The 19,115-nt window shown below is 49.9% G+C and overlaps 1 protein-coding gene across 1 annotated transcript in view; it reads left to right on the top strand.

Moving 5' to 3' along the window:
- Window positions 1-7,150: 7,150 nt before the first annotated feature.
- Window positions 7,151-19,115, top strand: part of OTUD7B (OTU deubiquitinase 7B) — a 21,581-nt gene continuing 9,616 nt past the window's right edge. The window contains 6 exon segments of the mRNA XM_009272565.2: window positions 7,151-7,294; window positions 11,632-11,763; window positions 11,766-11,801; window positions 12,022-12,237; window positions 17,482-17,583; window positions 18,482-18,609. Coding sequence (XP_009270840.2) covers window positions 7,222-7,294; window positions 11,632-11,763; window positions 11,766-11,801; window positions 12,022-12,237; window positions 17,482-17,583; window positions 18,482-18,609 — 687 coding nt within the window. The 5' untranslated portion in view covers window positions 7,151-7,221.

The following is a 19,115-nucleotide window of genomic DNA, read 5'->3' as shown; positions in this document are numbered from 1 at the left end:
CTGCGCACTGCGCAGGTGAAGCCTTTGGCCGGCGGGGCGGCCGGGGGTGTTTAAAGTAATTAGCACACCGACCAGCCGATTTCGGGGCGGAAGGAGCTCCCGTCGCCTCGGGCCACCCTGGCACCCTTTAGCGATGCACCCAGCGTGTCTACGTGGGGTGTCAGCGCTGAGCGGTTCTCGCCTTGTAAACTCCTGCCTTATTGCAGAGGAATTACTGCCGGCAGCAGTAAATCCACGCCGTTCCACCTGATCTGATCAGGTCGTAAATCGCTTCTATAAGCTTTGAGAGCAGCAGCAGCAGAGGAAGCTCTTTGCGGAGGGGGTTTGGCGGTCGGTCGTGCAAGAATCCGGTCCTGTGCGTAACGAGGTTATTATTAATTAGATTTGAGCGTCATGCTCTCTTGCAGATGGATGTTTGAAATACTGGCCAGGCTCTCTGCCTCTGACTACGCGGTGAACGCGCTGGCTGGTTTTCTCGGGTTTTCCCCAAGATTATTTCTGAAGCGTCCAGCGATGCCCTGGCTGGGAGGCGGAAACTCTTCCCGGGCTCTTGTTTTTGCTGCCGAGCACTTGTCTGTCTCCTGCCTCTGAAACAAGCCCGCGAATCCTTCCAGTGTCTCATAAGGGCGAGGCTTAATTAAACTTTTTGCAGCATTTTACAAGCATTAGCTAACTAAATATTGTGACATCCCTATGGGGTAGGTGGTTGGGGTTTGGGGTTTTTTTTTTTTTTTTTTTTTTTTTTTTTTTTTTTTTTTTTTTTTTTTTTTTTTTTTTTTTTTTTTTTTTTTTTTTTTTTTTTTTTTTTTTTTTTTTTTTTTTTTTTTTTTTTTTTTTTTTTTTTTTTTTTTTTTTTTTTTTTTTTTTTTTTTTTTTTTTTTTTTTTTTTTTTTTTTTTTTTTTTTTTTTTTTTTTTTTTTTTTTTTTTTTTTTTTTTTTTTTTTTTTTTTTTTTTTTTTTTTTTTTTTTTTTTTTTTTTTTTTTTTTTTTTTTTTTTTTTTTTTTTTTTTTTTTTTTTTTTTTTTTTTTTTTTTTTTTTTTTTTTTTTTTTTTTTTTTTTTTTTTTTTTTTTTTTTTTTTTTTTTTTTTTTTTTTTTTTTTTTTTTTTTTTTTTTTTTTTTTTTTTTTTTTTTTTTTTTTTTTTTTTTTTTTTTTTTTTTTTTTTTTTTTTTTTTTTTTTTTTTTTTTTTTTTTTTTTTTTTTTTTTTTTTTTTTTTTTTTTTTTTTTTTTTTTTTTTTTTTTTTTTTTTTTTGCTTATCCTAATAAAGCTATTTCTGTCTGCGCGGGCTCTCGGAGAATTGCGCTGGGAGGGGGATGCTTTTGAAATGAGGTTCCCGACGATGCCCCATCGTTGAGGGCAACCCACACCCGACGTTATGCCAAGCTGCGCTAAAAATAGGTGGATTCCCAGAGGTTTTGGGAGTGCTGACGTTATCCCGTGCCTGCGTGACGCATCCGATGGAAACGTAAGACGGTGTCGTAAAGAGGCTCCTGGAGATACGAGCATCCTTAGAAATGAGCGGCTTTTAGGAGAGCTGAGGCTGCAGACGCGCTGAAGGTGCTGCTGGCGGCCTGCCGATAGCGATGTCCGGAGCTCGTATTGAAAACGCGTGCGTTCCTAAAGGAGAAGGAGAATGGAGAACAGGGTGAACGTGGGTTCCACGTGAACCGCGCTGAGCTTTTACCCGATTTCTTATCTTTATGGCACTTGGCGAGTGACTGGGGGCATGTGAAAGGGGCCGTGGGTGCTGGTGCTTGGGACGAGGGAGGAGAAAGATCGACCCTCTGAAACACCAGTTTTATCTGGACGGTGATACGGCAAATTGTGGGGGAAAGCGTAGCGCGGAGAGCTGAAAGGTGCCAGTGTTTGCCTCGAACGGAGGGGTGGTTTGTGTTTGTTTGGGTTTTGTTTTTTTTTAAATCAGGAGGCACCAGAAGCGGGCGGCACGACTCCCGCTCCGGTCCCTCGTGTTTTGCCCGCATAGTTCAGCGCTTGCATCACAGCAGAAGAGGCGTTGGGCTCGGAGGATTCCTGACAGTCTAGGACATTGTGGTTTCTAAAACGAGGAGTCACGCACGGTTCAAAGGCAATATTGACACCGTTGCCAGCGGGCTGGGGCTCGGTCGGTACGTACTCGGTGGAAGTCTCCGTCTGAGCCGCTGGTGCTGCCACCGACGCCAGGAGAAGGTTTGTTTTCTCTTGAGCTTTTCCTCTTTGGCCTCTTCTACCTTCTTTAGCTCGTTCTGTCCGTATTTTAAATTCAGCTTCCTTGCGCTGCCTTTTGCTTTGGTTTTGAGTTTGTTCCCCCTAAGGTTTGCCAGTTTTTCACCAAAGCACGCTGAAACGTCTGGGAAGCTGCGTGCTCTAGCAAAATCCATCAGTGGAAGAGGGGCTAACGACCTCTTACGGTTTCAAAAAGCTTGACCCAAAGTAGCCGGGATGAAAGTCTTCCGTGAATTTAACGCTCTACAGCTTCTAGCGGAGGGCAGCTTCTTGTAGGAGGCTGCGATGAGAGGGATGATCCTCATCTGTGGCGTTGCGTCAGAGCGTTCAACCTCCCACCAGCTCGGAGGCTTGACGGCGAGATCTGAGCAGGCGCGAACCACGGGAGAGAAAGTGTAAAGGATATAAGGAGATAACGAAGTTGCAGAACAACTCTGAGGGGGGAGCGAGCTGGAAGGAACTAACTGAGCCGCTGTGCCAAGAAAATTAGGATTGCAACTAAGGACCTGAAGCCCGAAAACCCATGCTCTGCAGCGACCGAACCGGCGCTTCAATCAAAGCGTTTATTCCCTTGAAAATGATTTTTATTTTTTTATTTTTTTGGGTAGAGCTGAACGGGAGGGAGAGGGAATAAATGCGCTGCGTCCCTCGGTCTCGCTTCTGTTTGTTTGCAAGGAGATGGCCGAAATGGGATAGCTTCTGTCCCTCGGAAACCCGGAGATGTGGCTGGGTATATATTTTGCAGCATTCCCCCCCCACCACCACCGAAATATGCTGGGTGCCGCGTAAACACCCACTGCTGCGCTGCCGCTCGACGCCGGCCATGCCAAATAGTTTTACTGACGGGGTGCAAATGAAAATGTGCAATGGTACGCTTCCCAGCAGTGCGGTTATCCGAATAGAAATCTTCTTTTTCCCCCAGATTGCGCCGCGAAGGAGGCGCTCGTCTTCCCCGGTCGTCTCTTCTGGTCCTCTATGCAAATTTTTAGGAAACCTCGTTCGCGTGAGGCCAAAGCCAGATGTAAATCCTCCAGATTTACGGGGCAGAGCTGCATTTGCATCCCCAGCTCCCGAGGCGCGATAGCAATATTGCATTTTGCAAATGAAGGCGTTTCGATATTTTTTTTTTGGGGGGGTGTGGGTTATTTTCCAGCCCCCCCTCCCCAAGTTTTGAAAACCTCAAGCGTGACAGCTCCCCGGTGAATTAGTTGCCATTTTTTCTTAGATAAAATATTGAATGTGTACTGCCAAGGTACCGCAGGTACGTCGCCTTTAGGGTCGCTCGTAATAGGCGATGGCGTCCGTCCCGGACAGCAGTTCACAAAGCATTTCCCCTACGGTGCCTGCGAGAGCGGCGGTTTGTGATTTGGGCTGCGGTGCGACGTTAGCGCCAAAAGCAGCAAGGAAGTCTTGCTTCTCGCCAGAAAAACGATGGGAAGGAGATGATAGGACCTTATCGCAACGGGAGGAGCGCTGCCAAGCGTTCCTGCCCGCTGTTTTGAAGCGCTGAAGAGCGTGTTTTAATTCGGAGCCGATAACGAAGCCCCGCCGATCCCGGTCTGCGCGGGCCAGCCCTCGCCCCTCTGTAAGTTCAGAGCTCGTTATGCTCCACGCTGTCATCTTCCCCTTCTTAAATCAAGATTTTTCATTATCTGAAGAGCGTGGAGATACATCTTTTTCGACTCCTTTTTGTACCTGAAAAAGCAATTAAGGAAAAGAGGCTGGTTTTCCAAAACCTGACCGTTAGTGGTTACCGCTCGGCAGCCCGGTGGGGGAATTAAATGAGAAAAGCTTCGAGGGATGTGCAAGGTTTGGAAATATCTCGGAGGAGCTCGGGGAGCGTCTACTAGGAGGAAAACGAAAGGAATTTAGGGGTAGCGGCATCTTCCGAAGCACGCCTTGGTGGTGTTTCTGGGTGCTTCCCTCCCATAGCCAGGCAATGCGCGGGGAATCGTCCTAATTAAAGTCTTTGCAAATTAAGGCAAATTGGTTTTGGCTCTTCGCTGCCGGAAAGAGGGAAATCTGGACGCCGTCCTTCCTACGCGAGGGCGGTGGATCGCGGCGGGAGGCAGGGCTCAAAACTCGGCTGTTACTTTGCGCGCAACCTTAAACAGCGAAAGCTTCGGGTGTACAGAGCGTTACGTTTGATGGGTGGGGGTTTTTCCCCCCCCCCCTAGAATAGCTTAAAATCTAAATATTTAGAAAGTAGCGTTTCCTTGTGAAGTGCTGGTTATGAAGTGTTTCTCGGGTAGCTTAAAGAAATGGGCTGTACGATAATGGAAAAAACCCCGTAACGCGGGATACGATGGCTTTCTGCAGTATTTCAGATGTGTAACAAAGCTGTGTAATAAAAAAAAAAATCTGATAAACCGCTTTGCTAAACCTGCAAATTCATCCCTAAAAGCCTGGAAAACGTGAAGGGCGAGGCACTTCGCATCAGGGGCTGGGCACCCGCGGCAGAGGCACCGGGGACGTTCCTCCAATATTTTCGGGCGACTTGTTTTCTTCGTCCTGTTGCCCTTTTTTATCTCGCTCCGATTAAATCCCGGAGGGAAAACTGGCACCCTGGGGGGTTTGGGGTGAAGTTCACGCGACGGCGATGCTGGCCACCGCGTGGACTTTGGCTGGAGAGGAGAGGCTGGATTGCTCGTGACGGTTAAATCGCGGCTATTCACCGTTGACTTTGCTTAATTCCCGCCGGCGTGCCCTGCAAGTAACCGTTGGTATTGCAGAGGTCGTAGAAACGACTGGGTTTTTGTAGTCCGAAGTGCATTTTCTTTGCAAATAGAAACGTGCGAATGTGTGGGGAAAGCTCGCTTACGGATTACATCCAGCACTGGCAGCGGTCGCGATAGCATCCTACCCGCCCACGTATGTACGTACACGTACGGGGGGGGATTTGGGTGTGCTTGACACCCGTATCATCCAGCAAGGGCTACGTTTGTGGTTGCAGATCTCTTTGGGGCTTGGATTTCCTACCTGTTACGGAGGGAGGGAAGAGGAGGGAGCGTTTCCCTCGCACGGGAAAGAAAATAATAAATAACAGCTCAACCCAGAGGGGAGAATGTTTCTTCGTGTGAACCCCAGCGATAAATCTCTCTAACAGTTCGTCGCCGGGCCGTCAGGCCCGCAGTTTTCCATCTGTGTTTTGCCTGACATTTTTGAGCGCGCGGGAGTCTGCTCGGTAGCTGCAAATGCCATCAGTTTGCGGGTGTGGGCTGTGCTGCTGCTCTCTCCCTCCCAAAAAAGCCACGCTTTGCTGCGTACGCTTATTTATTTTTATTTTTATTTATTTATTTTTTTTTAAATGCCGAACCCACCAGGAGGAAGTTATCTCTTACTGCAGTGAGTTTTCCTTTAGAAACTGTTCTCTGGGTCTATAGCTCTTGCCAGTGGTTAGAGGATACAAATGTCTGGCTTCTAATTAGGGACGTTCCCTACATCACTGATGGGGCAAGAGCAAGAATCGCCTGCCAAATTTTGCTGTCTGAATACGCTCGGGTTTAGGATTGCCTTCAGCCGACAATAGCCCCGAGATTGCTCCGGCGATAAAAGAATATTAAGTAGTTTTTCTGCGTGCATGAAGTTAATAAGTGCATGATTAGCGAGCGTGGAAGATAAGACTAATGGTATTTAACCAACAAAGCCAGGAAATTCCAGATTAAAGCGTGGATGTTTAACTTGCTGCTCCTGGGGTTTGGGAGTTGCGTGCTGTTAGGGAGTTTTGCCCATCTTTAGGAATAATCCTGAAAAGAGACGGGTTTTAAGGCAGGGGGAAAACAAACAGGTTTGTTCATCTTCCACGTAATACTGAATTTTCCTCTCCTGCTCTCAGTACAGCAACACCTCCGTCAATCAGCCTTACACGTTTTTTTTTCCCCCTTCTTCTTCACGTGCCACGTTTTCAGCTCAGGGTGAATTTTTTTTTTCCCAGCAGTTTCTGTTCCTTGACAGTGGAATTTTTATCGTAACCCTTTAACTGCACCAAAAAAAAAGAAAAAAAACCCAAAAAAAATCCCGCGGAGCTTTTTGCCCGGTCCGAACTCCCGCGGATGCGCCCCGCTCTCCGTCTCTGCCTCGAGGAATGCAGAAAATCAGGATTTTGAACGCACAGCAAGAGCACACACCTTTCTGAATCTTAGGACCTGCTAAAACTTAAGATTTACGTAATATACCTTCGGACGGGCTGGTTTTGGCACCGGTCCGGATCCCCTTCCCAGAAAGGAGCGTTGATTTTTTTTTTTTTCTGGGAGAAGAGGAAATGTGGTTTGGGGGGTGTGTGTGTGTGTGTAGGGGGGGTTAGTTGTGGGTTGTTTGTTTGGGTTTTTTTTTTCTTTTCCCCCTGAAAGGGGCTTTTTGTTTTGTTTTGCATAGGCAACATCTACTCGTTCCAGCGGTTTGGTCTTGCTTTTATTCCCCTTGCGCACAACCAGGGTGCTCGGAGGAGGACTGCCCGCCCCGGACAGGGCAGGGACGCTGAGCTCTCTGCAAATATATGAGAGAAACTTTCTGCGCTCTCGCTGCTACCAGATAAACTCATTTATTCTCCCAGCTACTCGTCCACGATTTTGGAAAGAAAAGCTCCGCCGCCTTTGACATGAGAACTGGTATTTTTCCTGAATTTGCGAAGCCCTTGGTGTGCCCGTCGTTAGCGGAGTCGTTACAACCCGCTCGCGTGCGGGGAGGGAGCGGCAAAAATTGTATATTTTTTTAATTTTTTCCTCCCAATTATCAATTAGTTAAACAGCAGTCCCAAAGCACAATGAATTTTGGCGGGGGAGGTTTATTTTCCCCCCTCCTCAGGGGACACCGAGGCACCTGCCATCGGATAGTTCCCGGCCAGCTCGGAGGCTGCCTGGCCAGGCTAATTATTTTATACTCTGTAATGCGAGCTGCGCGCGTTGTTGGTCTCGTTCCTAGATTGATGCCGAGGTGCTGATCCGGGCGCCGCCGACCCCAGCTGCCGGGAGGAATCCATGAGCGCACGACCTCGGCTATGGACACCGTCCTGTCGGATTTTGTTCGCTCGACGGGGGCAGAGCCGGGACTGGCCAGAGACCTCCTCGAAGGTAAATGAAACCGGGAATAAAAGAAGGGGAGAGCCAGGCGGCGGCTGACGGGGGGCTGGTGTGGAAAAGGGGGTTGCAAGAGGGGCAGGGAGCTGCCGGCCAGACCCCCGGGGCTGGCGGTTGCTGAATGCGATGCTGGAGATATTAAAACCGTGCCCTCGGCGGCGCGGCTGGTGAAATTCTGCCTTGGTTTCTTGTTACGCGTCCATCGGATAATGAATTTCAGATGTTCGGAAGGAGAACGCATCGCCCAGGAGCGCGGTTTCCCTTCCTTCGTCCTCTCCGTTCACGTGTGTGGCTCGCCGCAAGCAGCAAAACTTAAGGGTTTTGGTTGGGTTTTTCTTTTTTTCTTCTTTATAGCAGCGATGCCTTCGAAAGGGTCGAAGGAATAGCACTAGGCGAAGGCTGCCTGTGTTTTCAAAGCAATGTAGGGGTAATTATATAGGCAAAACCGTGCTGCTACTGGTATATCTTGTTCTGCTTGTGAAGGTGGTTTGATTATGCTGATATAAATTGCTGTTTTGTCGGTGCCAGTGACCTCTCCTGGCAGAGCATCCCCTTAGAGCCCCGTTTATGCCCGGCGCAGGAGGCTGCCGACCGAACAGGATCGGTCGGTTTAAGGCGATGGAGAGTGCCGAGATGCTCAGGACTTGAACGCGAGCATCGTCTGCCTTCAGCCAGTTTGCTTTTAAACGGGCACGCCAGCCCTTGAGAGCCTCAGCGCGCCACGCTGGCAGCTTTCTGGTGCTCTACGTACTTAAAAGAGCATGTGTATTTGCCCTAAAAATATAGCGTGATATCGGCTTTCTCAAAAACTCCGTAAGATGGAGGAGTTGCTCGTTAGCGATCGCGCTTAGTTGAAGGCTGCGGGTAATTTTTTTTTCCACCCTGTACTTAGAGCGATGGGCAGGGTAGAGGAGAAAGGATACCAGGTCTTAATTTGGGGGCTGTAAACTTGCTCGCGAGCGTTGCCCTTGGGTTGATGTTGACAAAAGGATGGTGAGTAAATCCTGGCACGTGTTGTAATGCTGGAGGACAGGAACGTTGCATGAGAAGCGGGGCAGTTTGTACGTCGTTAGCCAACCTGTAATTATAACGCAAGACCATACTTGCTGTGTTTCTTCCTATCATCCCTTTTCTTGTCTAATACGGGTCATTTTTGTTGTTGCTTGGACCCAGGACTAAGCCGATGCTCCTCCAGCATCCGCACCAGCTCCCCGGCTGCTGCCGCTCCGCATGCTCTAGCAGCAATGAATTCAAAGCCCTGAAATTGTTGCTAGAATCTGTGTCTTTAGGCAATTTGCTCCACCTCCTCGGGCTCTAGCTCTCCTCGGCGCTCGCAGCATCGATTCGTAGCTTTTTCCTCTTCAAAACTCCCGTTAGCTTTGCCGGGTTCAGGGCTTCAGCCTTCAATTTTTACAGCCGAGCGTCGTCTCAGCGGAAGTCTGGCAAGTTGTGGGTTTTGTGGTGTGTTTATGTTCTGTTTTCTGGGTTTAGGTTGCTTCGTTTCATGTCAGAATTTCTAATGCTATCTTTCGGAAGAAATATTTAGGCTTGCGATAGAAAAGGTTAAAGCAGATATTCCTTAAAACTCTCCGTCTCCCGCTCAGCACATAGGTTGATTTATTTTGACAACGGTAGCTTTAGCTCATTTTCATGACGTGCCGCTGAGTCGCTGCTATTTCTCCTGCAGCCTCGGCGGAGCTGGGGTGAAAATGAGGGGAAAAACACAGAGATCTTTCTTTTTGGGGTGGGTATTAGTGAAAGCAGTCAGATAAAATAGATGTGTAAAGCGAATTATTCGGATGTGAAGTTTGAGGGCGATAGGAGCGGTTTAAGTCACGGTTTTCTGCCGGCGTTTTGAGTTTCGTGCATGTGGCAAGCGAAGTCGCTGCCTGGCGGCAACGGCAGCTCTTCTGAATGGTGGTCTTCTCCCTCATTCCGCTCTCCAGCGCCGTTGGAAACCCATCACCTCGACGGCAAAGGATTGCAGCGTGCAAACGCGCACGAGGCTAAAGAACTGGGGGGAGAAGGGAACGTAGTAATTGGCGAGATTTATTTAGGTTCTGCTCTTTGAAATCATCCCGCGTTCTGGCAACGAGAGCTGTAGCGTCACGCGGAAGGCGGGCTCCGGGTCTCCCTGGGGTTGAACTTCTGGCTCGGGGTGTCCCCGGGGGACACCGGTTTTCCTGCCGGAGGAGGGAACCTCCCTTTTATCGTCCAAGCACCAGCGAAACCTGCTCGCTGCAAAAGTTTCCCTGAACGCCTCTAACAGCCTCTCCCGTGCTTGCAGAAAAGCACCGGAGTGCCCGAGTCCATCTCAAACACACCCTTTCCAGGCGCGTGCAGGTAACTGGGCCGTCTCGTGATACTGGGATTTACGAGTCCCTTCGGCTGCCATCGTTTCGCATAGAGTTTCCAAAGTTTAAGGTTTTTGTGGGTTTTTGGGGTTTTGTTTTTTTTTTCCCATTTCTGAAGTGGCTGCTGGTGAAGATGGTTGGGAGATGCAGCTGCAAGGGGTCAGCGCCGGTAGCGTCTCCTCCCGTTGCTGACGCGTTAAAGCAAATAGTGATGCGACAGCAGATTTAATTTTAATCTGATGGGTCATTCTCAGTCCTTGATACTGATTTGTTATTTCATTTAAAAAAGAAACAACAAAAAAAAGTCCCCTTGACTCAAAAGGTAAAGCTGAAAATAACTTTCCGCTTGGAGTCAGTCATTAAATGCTGCAAATTACATCTCTCAGAAGAATTTAAATACTTACGAAGCGTATTTCCTTTAGGGAATTAGACATAATGACTTCTTTTATTGTCCATGAGCATCGCATAAACCAATCAGCGGTTTATATCTTTCCTGTAGTGGAGTTACTATATATAAAGTTGGCTTTCTTTCTACGGTGTCTGCTAACTTGCTAATTTAAGAGCCTAGATGAACAGTGTTCATAAAAAAAAATTAAAAAAAAATCACAATTTTCCCAAACGTAAGCCATATGGTAGACCTTTTTTTTTTTTCTTCTTTGCTATGTATTCTCGCCTTTGGAAGACAGTGGCTTCTAAAAGGTCAATTTATTGCACACTGAAAGACTTCAGCGTGTTAATATATGTCACGTTCTTGCAGCTTGCTGGGTAGCGTTAAAAGGAAATGGACCTGCTTTAAGGATTCACTCAACTCCACGAAGCTCAGGCTGTTCTGCTGGATAATTGATCTGGCCAGTAATGACACGAGCCTGCTGAAAAGTCGTCTGGATACCGCCTCGCCCGGCTGGCACCTTGCTTGCTTTTACATTTTGGGTGTCAGCTCGGAAAGAATCGGGTGGCTGTCTCTCTGAAACCGTGCAGAGAGGTTTAGAAAGTCGTATTAGAAGTCATCAGCTTTTAAAAAGTTGCGTGTTTTTGCTCGAGCGTTACCCTGCGATGATGCGAGGGTAAAGGGAGCTGGAGGCTGTTAACTTTGTCAGCAAAGAAGCGGTGCCGGCATCGCGATGGATTATCTTCACGGCAGCTGGAGAGTTATAAAACAAAGCGCTCGGCGTGACCCGAAGCAATTGGCCGTTGGGTTTATATAGATGTTGGTGGACATGACACCGCCTGACCTTCCCTTTCCCTTTCCTAAGGGCGCAGTCGTGTTTATTTTACTCCAGTCCCGTGCTCTGTGCTCAGTGTTTGCTGTTACGGTGACCCTGCCCTTCTTCATTTTACAGCCAGGAATCTTGTTCTGGCAAAATTATCTCTCAGACTAGATATCGGGAAGAAATTCGTTACGCTGAGGGTGGTGAGACACCGGCATGGGTTGCCCAGAGAGGGGGTGGATGCCCCATCCCCGGAGATGTTCAAGGTCAGGTTGGCCGGGGCTGTGAGCGACCTGATCTAGTTGAAGATGTCCCTGCCCGTGGCGGGGGGGTTGGACTAGGTGACCTTTAGAGGTCCCTTCCCACCCAAACCCTTCTGTGATTCTATGAAAACTGGAGGTCTTTGGACCTTTGTTTAGGTTTTGCAGATGTCCAGCATCCAAGAGCAGTAGCTCTCTCTAAGCTCTGGATGCGTCTCTGCACACACGGGGTGTAAATCATCCACGTAACCTGTGGCAGTAGGGCCAACGCTTTCTGGGCACTTCAGGTTCACGGTCACGTCTCTTCCAGAAATGCAAATCCTGGACAAAAATAGAGCGACCAGCTGAACGAGTGGTGCGGCACCCTGCTTTCCGCCTTGTTTCTGCTAGACAGCCTTCATGCTTCACGATAAACTGCACTATTATTAGTTTCTAGTGCGGATGTTTTAGGAACTGACTTGATTTCTTTCTCATGTGACGGTGACCACTATCGATACCTTCCCATCCAGGCAAGAACTGGGATCTGAGCGCAGCCCTGAGTGACTTTGAACAGCTAAGGCAAGTGCATGCCGGCAACCTACCCCATTCCTTCAACGAAGGACGCAACTATAAACCCCCCGCCCCCGGCCCCGCCCCGCCCCCCCCCCGCCGCTCCAGCGGCAGGATGATATTGTGCAAGGTCAGTGTCGTCTGGCGGCTTCCAGATAGCCGAGTCACAAAAATGATACGGATCAATTAAATCTTTCTTTCTGCCGCCTGAAATATTTATATCTGCCGGAGCAATCCGGCCGCTCGCAACCAAAAAATACTAGCTGAAGGCAGCGATTTAATAATTGCTTCGGCGAGGTTTGCTGCTCCTGCACCATTCAGGAGTTTTTTCGTCTTCCTTTTGCTCTCAGAAAAACGCCTGTCTCGAGGCATTTCCCACGCCAGCTCGACCATTGTCTCCCTGGCCCGTTCCCACGTCTCCAGCAACGGCAGCAGCGAACATCTGCTGGAGATGCCCATCTGCACCTTCCAGCTGCCCGACCTCACCGTGTACACCGAGGACTTCCGCAGCTTCATCGAGCGAGACCTCATCGAGCAGTCGATGCTGGTGGCTCTGGAGCAGGCCGGTGAGTGCTTTGTTGTTTGTTTGGGGGGTTTTGTTTTTTTTTAATGCTAATCCGGTGCGGCGGGGGCAGTTTCGCAGCGGTACCAACGGGCACGAGCCTGAGGCGGCAGAGAAGCGAGCCCATTGCGAGGGCGCGGATCCGAGAGGTATTATTTCGTCCCTTTTTATAGCGTGGTGCGAGAGTTGAGTAAGAGTCTGCTTGGCTTTGCCTGCAGACACCGAATGCGTAAATAAATCGTGGATGGCGTCATCGCTCGTGCAGCTGAATGTGGGGGGAAAAGCTGCATTATCTCACCCCCTGAGCTTCCCTGCACCCTGCACCATCCCGTCAGCCTTACGGAGAGGAGGGGGGGGGGGAAAGAAATTCCTGACTAACACAAACAGTAGCTCGTCACCACTGACAAACGTTAGAAGCCATTACAAACATTTTTAGATTGATGATGCGTTTTATACGCTGCTTCGACGCAGGAAAACTCGTCTGCTGGCTCTCTGCTTGCCTGGAGAGGAACCACCTTACGAGTGCAGATGGATTTGTTTTCCAACACGCTGTTTTCCTCCTGAATAGTTGCTAGGTGATCTGTAAATAAGATTTAGCTGGTGAATGAATGGGACCTCTGTGCCGGCAGAGAAAAACTAATACACGTTACCGGGACAGCTTACATGGGGCGGGGGGGGGGCAGAAGGACGCCAGGCACGATCTCGGGAGCCTTTACGCCTCTCCTTTGTTTCTGTCACCGAGGCACGTACCTAGAAAACTATTCCTTCAGAGATAACATATATTCTTAATGTCAAATTTTAGCCCTCTCCTGCTCGAGTGTTCCTGTAATAAGTATTCTCATGTTTTGGAAATGAACACTTGATCCAAGCGATCGCGTTACGGCAGTGTTGCTGTTCGTCGGTGGCGAAGCCGTCGTGTCTGATGCGAATGAAACATACGGATCCGCGGCTGAGCGGAGCCGGGGGTATTGGATTGCTGCGGTTCAGCACGGGCTCCGGGTGAGGGAACGAGGGGTGGCTGCGCTTTTTCACCCGTGTGCTGGGGATGCTTCCTGGCCTGCCGAGACCATGTTAACATTAAGTAATTGATTTTTTTTCTTTTAGAAATTTTGAAGACTAAAGTGTATCTAACACTATCTAAAGTGTATCTACACCATTTAGTCTTCAAAATTTCTAAAAAAAAAAAAAATCAATTACTTAACGTTAACTGTATGTTCAGCATTATGTATGTGGGTTTGTTGTAAGTGGGTGTTTATCTTTATTAAAGGGCTGTACTGCATATATAAAATATTCCAAGCTTAGTTCGAAGTAGGGGTTTGAGCGTGATGCTGTGATCTACGGTGACTCCTGTTACTAATTTAGTATGTGCTGTCCTTAGGGGATTAAGCAAATATTTTATAGACCAATAAATGTTCAGATACTCTCCTCCTTCTATCCAGAGATCCCTTTACACCACTGTGGGCAGAGCAAGCGCGCTTTAAAGTGGCTGTAAATTGTAACGGCGTCCTCTTGGAAAGCTTTTAACGTCCTGAGTTGTATGAAAAGGTCTTGGTGGAGCTGAAAAACTTGGCCCTTGCCACAACCTCGGCGTTCTTTGTTACAAACCTAAATGGATTAAGCCTTGCGATACATTTTGAAGACAGAGAGTGGTTTTTCTCATTGCACACATGGAGGAGCAGTCGGCGGTGCCTTGCCTGAGGCTACTGGGAAAAAAAAAATCAGGAAGAACTGAAAGAAACCCCTGGGTTTGATGGCTTTGCCTTGGCTCCGAGGTCAGGCTTTCTCCCCGGGGTCAGGGACGCGGTGCCAAGCACGCCTTCCAAAGTCCCCCCCTGGCCTATTGGCAAGAAACCTCCTGCTTCGCACTTCAGACTGATATTTAATAAACACCTGTGGGTGGACTATTAAAAACTGCTGAGTTGAGATCAGCGTGCTTGCTTTGCTGCGGGAACAGCAAACGGGTTCCTCGTTCTTGGGGCGTAAGCGTCCCGCGTCTCGGAGCGGGCAGTCAAAGAGATGGGTGCCTTGGTAATGCATCACCCGGGTTTTGAGAAGCTTTTCGGCCTGAGTTTAGCCCGTGCGTGAGCAGAGGCACGTGTGTACGCGTACCCCCCCCCCCGTCTTACCTGCCTTGCAAATATTTTGGCCCGTAAGTCATTGGCTGGACTGGTTCCCTTAGCAGGAGAGACGAGCTTACGTCTGCGGCTTCAAAAGGCAGGCGAAACGTTCTCGGAAGTCGGGTGCTGTGCTCTTGCCGGTTCTCTTCCTGACGGATCGCTGCCTGCGGCACGGGACCACTGCTGCGATGCCTTCGGCCCCTCCGCTGTCATCCTCGGCAGCGCGACCGGGAGGCTGAGCCTGTGCTCCGGAGGGAGGTGTCCCCGACTGCCAAGAGGAGGATGACCAAGCTCTCGGCGAGATGCGCGCTGCCGCGGGTTGCGTCGTTTCGGCAGGCAGAGCCGATAGCAGGGTTGGTTGGAAGCCTTCGATTCCCATCCTTCCCGAAACGGGGGAGAAGGTAGCTACCGATGTGTAAATGCACTCGAACAGGCTCTTGTCGCCGCCAGGTCCTGAGACAGAAATGTTTTCTGCAGGTATTGTTTTCATCAGAGATGGGTTCTGGATTAGATAAGGAAACCGCGGATGAATTATCTCATTTTCGATAGATGAAATGAGCTTGCTTCAGCGTAGATGCCGCTTTTTCTACCTGCTCTTCTCTTTCGGTCTCTCTGTTGTTTGGGTTTTTTTTTTTTTTAACCCGCTTCTAGGTGGTGATCCTGCTCCTTCGCCTCCACCGGTGATTCAGCAGGGGGGAAAAACCCCCGGTGGCCTGCAGTCACTGCACGGAGGTCGTGGTGGGTGTTCGTGTTGGATCCGTCGCGTCAGCCCGAGGAGCACGAGGCCGAGTCATCCCTGGGAACGCTCCCTTCGTCACGCGGAGGGGATGGCCTTGTAATTACGGCACTGGATTCCCTGGTAGCCTTAGGGGAGCCATTTGGCTTTTCTATGAGTCAGCCCTCGTCTTCGGGCTGGGAGGAGCACCGTCTTTGCGCCTTCCTAATGCCGCGATCTATTCAGATGGTTCCTGTGAGAAGAAACGACGGTGTTTTTACCGACCGTGCACCTTGGTGCGCGGGTTCCTGATCTCTGCTGGGACAAACAGATGCTCCGTAGCAAAACCAGCCGCGGGGCAAAACTGGACCCCGTGAGAGTCACGGTGCTGGATGCAGAGGAAGCCTCTTGATGCTGGTGGACTTCTTCAGACGTGCAGAAGAGCTGTCGCCGACCTCGCCGCTCGAGCGACGGTTGCGGGGAAGATCCCTCGTGCTCTTGAATCCATTTATCTTTCGTGTTGAGCTTTCGGGGCTTGCTCCTAACAACCGTGCGCAGAGAAATATGTTGGTTTAAATACTTCTAGGGGGCCTCTTGGCCTTTCCCCCGCCTTGATACGAGCAAAACATTCGGGGAAGGATTTGGGGAATGCAGTTTCTTTCGAGATGACTTCTCTGGCGTAACTGGAAGTCTGTACGGATTACTCTGCCTGCCTCGCCGGGGGCGTGCACGGCGTGACCGCACACTGCGAATAGAAGTGCCTCCCCAAGGTGTGTCCCCTCCGAACCAGACCTGGCTGGGCTCGACGAGAGGTTGCACAACCTCCGAAGTGTTGACCAGAGATGCGAACTCCCCCGATTCCCCCGGCCGTTGAAAAGAGCAGCAAATTCTCCAGGAGCGACGTGAAATGGATTTTTTTTTTTTTTAAAAAAAAAAAAAAAAAAGAAGAAAAAGAAAAAAACCCAACCAGCTCGGCGCTGCCTGCAGCAGCGTTACATTTTGGTTAGCTTTCGCGAGATGCTGTTTTGCTGCCCAGTTCGCTCCTCTGGCCCCCCGCCACTTGGCGCGGGCTCGCGACTTCGCCGTGCCAGGAGCTATATTGAGTGAAAATAGCCGGCTTTTCCGAGCAGACCTGTTGTCCCGAGGCTGTGTACTAAACACTTTTCAACTCCGACGGGTTCCTTTCCCGCTGCCGAGAAAAGAAATTTCCCGCCTGGCGTTGCAGTTAGCTCCTGCGTTTTTATGTTTTCCTGTGTTTATCGGTGTTTAAAAACAAGTTTTCTGTATTTAGTTCTTCTACAGCTGCCGTTGCCGAGGTTGTGCAAACAATTTCAAGAAACCCTGTGTTTGAGAGCCGGGGTCCCTGGCGGGGGCCGTGCTCGGGAGCAGGGAGAGCTTCGTTGGAAATGCCGGGAAAGGGCTGGTTTTCTGTGAGAGCAATTTAAATGCGACTCGTTGGAAGCCCGAACAAGCGTCTACCAGCCAAAAAACCGCCCGTTGCACGGGATCCGCTGCAGAAAAGCTCCCGGAAAAAGTCGCAGCCAAGGGAGGCAGCGCCTGTTTTTTGAGGGCACAGCCGAGCGAGGCGCGGGCTGGGTTGCAAGTTCAAAGTCCTAATTCAGCCCAACTTCGTTTCCTTGACAAATGTTTAACCTCCAGTCGCACTGTACTTGACTGCGGCGTGTATGTTAATTTTTTCCTAGCTTCTATTTTTAGATGCTCTTGACTTGAATTACTCCAAGTGCCTTATATTACCAAAAAGCTGCTATTTTTAAATGGCGTAAAGCACTGTCAGTTTGCATTTTCAGTGGTAAAGCTGCTGGGATCAGCAAAAGTTCCTGAGTATTGTACCGAAACCAGTGAGCGGGGACAAAAAAAAAAGAAAAAAAGACCGACGTGAGATGGTTTAAAGAGGAGCGGTTTGGTTACAAGAAGAAACGAAAAGCGGTTGTTAACTGGAAAAGTTGTTGGGCGCCGTTTGCGACGGGCACTTGAGGAGGGGTTTTCAGGCTGACGGCTTTTCGGGGTTTTGAGACAAGTAGGGGTGGGGGGAGAACCGGGTAGGAGGAGAACGCTGGCCTGGGTTAAAGGCCTGGCTGGGCTGGCTCCTATTTCCAGCCTTAATTCTGATTTGTATGACCTTAAGATCAGCCTGGCCGTTTCCCTGCGTCCCCGTGAGGTGGTTGTAACTCCGGTCTCCCCTTCTTGTTGCCTTGTTACCGTCCTGACTCCTTCCTTCCTCCAGCCACGAGCCGGGTCTATAACTGCTCATCTCTTTGGGTGTTCCCCCCCGCAAATCAAAGCAGGCTCCCGTCCTCGGCGGCGTGGTTTGGTGGGTTTTTTTTTGAGGGGATGAACGCACCAGTCCCACGTTGTGTAACGGGCCCCGTTTTCAGGCTCTCAAATATTCCCGCAGGTCGTCTGAACTGGTGGGCGAACGTGGATCCCAGCTGCCAAAGGCTGCTCCCCCTGGCCACCACGGGCGACGGGAACTGCCTGCTCCATGCCGCCTCCCTGGGTAAGAGCTTGACTTAATTTACGGCAGGCGAAATAACAAACTGGTTCGCGTCAGACCCGGTAACGTGCATCGTGCTGGTGTCGCCTCCCTTCTCTGGCTGAGGCTGGGGTAAGCGGCTGTGCTGGGGGGAGAGAGCCCGGGACCATCCTTTGGGAGCGGGACCCGAGCGTTTCCCATCCGTTCCCGTGGGGAAACGGGGATGCTGCTGCTCATCCCGGCCGCCGCGGCGGTAGGCGTGCGAGCGGTCGCGACGCTCAGGCTCTGCGGGAGAGGAATGGGTTGAAGGAAACAGGCTGCCAAGAGCTTGTGTACTTCTAAAATACCCCTCCCCGTCCATTTGGCGAGTTTCCCTGTATTTCTGAGGGAAATGTGGAATGACAGAGCCGCCCCTTCCCTCCTTTCGCACGCTGACGTTTCAAGAGTCCAGATTTGATTTCGTCTTGTCAAGTGTGACCGTGGTAAAACTTCGGAGGTTTCCAGACTTTTAAATCAGCAGGGCTGCGCATTTCCTTCGTGTCTGTATTTCAGACATGGCGAAACCACAGTCTCATTTTAACCCGGTCTCGTTTTCCCATCAGACGAGTTGACGAGTTGATGTAAAGGAGCGTGTGATTTTTGTGAACAAATACTTGGCTGCATCTGTGAGGTGCCCTAGAGTTGAAAGCAGAGGTGTCAGCATCTCCATTTAGCTGCATGAAAACTCGCTGCAGGTGGAAAATGCAGGCTTTGAACCAGGCATTCTGTTATTTGGATTGAGGAACTTGCATTCCTCTGCCCCTGTTTCCCAATTTACCCGCTTCCCCTGGTTCGTGGCAGGTTGTCGGACCTCGGCGGATGGACGGAGCGATGCCAGCTGCTGCTAATCCTCTGCCGCTGTTTCTTTTCCCCCCCTGCGCAGGTATGTGGGGGTTCCACGATCGGGACCTCATGCTTCGCAAATCCCTTTACACCTTGATGGACAAAGGCGTGGAAAGGGAAGCCCTGAAGCGGAGGTGGCGTTGGCAGCAAACGCAGCAGAACAAGGAGGTAGGAACCAGACCGAACGCCGTCCTCTTTGCCTGGGCGGGGGGGGGGGGAGGGGGAAGGTCTTGATAAAATATCCCGTGGGTCTGGGAGGTGCTTCCTATCGTGATAAAGTCTGTCTTGAATTTTGGGCAACTCCCTGGCTTGCTGTACTTGGCTGTGCCACGATGAGACGTATCCTTCAGTCTAAACTATGGCAAAATTCTCTTTATTACAAGGTAGGAAAATTCTTTATTAGAACCGTGTTACGTCCAACACGGACGGGAAAACACATGTCACCTTCAGGCATTTAAGATCCAGCAGGATGCGATGGCCGCGCTGGGCTTTTAAGAGACGAGCAGCGCTGCGGCGTAGGTCTCTCCAGCGATAAAGATCAGTGAGATGCGCCTCGGTCGAAGCGCGGAGCAAACTCCTCCACCAAAAAAGGAAATTCATGAACTTGCCACACTAAAGGCTTTTCAACGCTGTGACACAACACCCCCCCCCCCCCCCCCCAACGCACGACATTT

This window comes from Aptenodytes forsteri, unplaced genomic scaffold, assembly GCF_000699145.1.
Source record: "Aptenodytes forsteri isolate BGI_AS27 unplaced genomic scaffold, ASM69914v1 Scaffold110, whole genome shotgun sequence".
In the NCBI taxonomy this organism is placed as follows: Eukaryota; Metazoa; Chordata; class Aves; order Sphenisciformes; family Spheniscidae; genus Aptenodytes; species Aptenodytes forsteri.
Note: the sequence above shows the minus strand (reverse complement) of the source record. Positions and strands in the feature narration are given on the sequence as shown.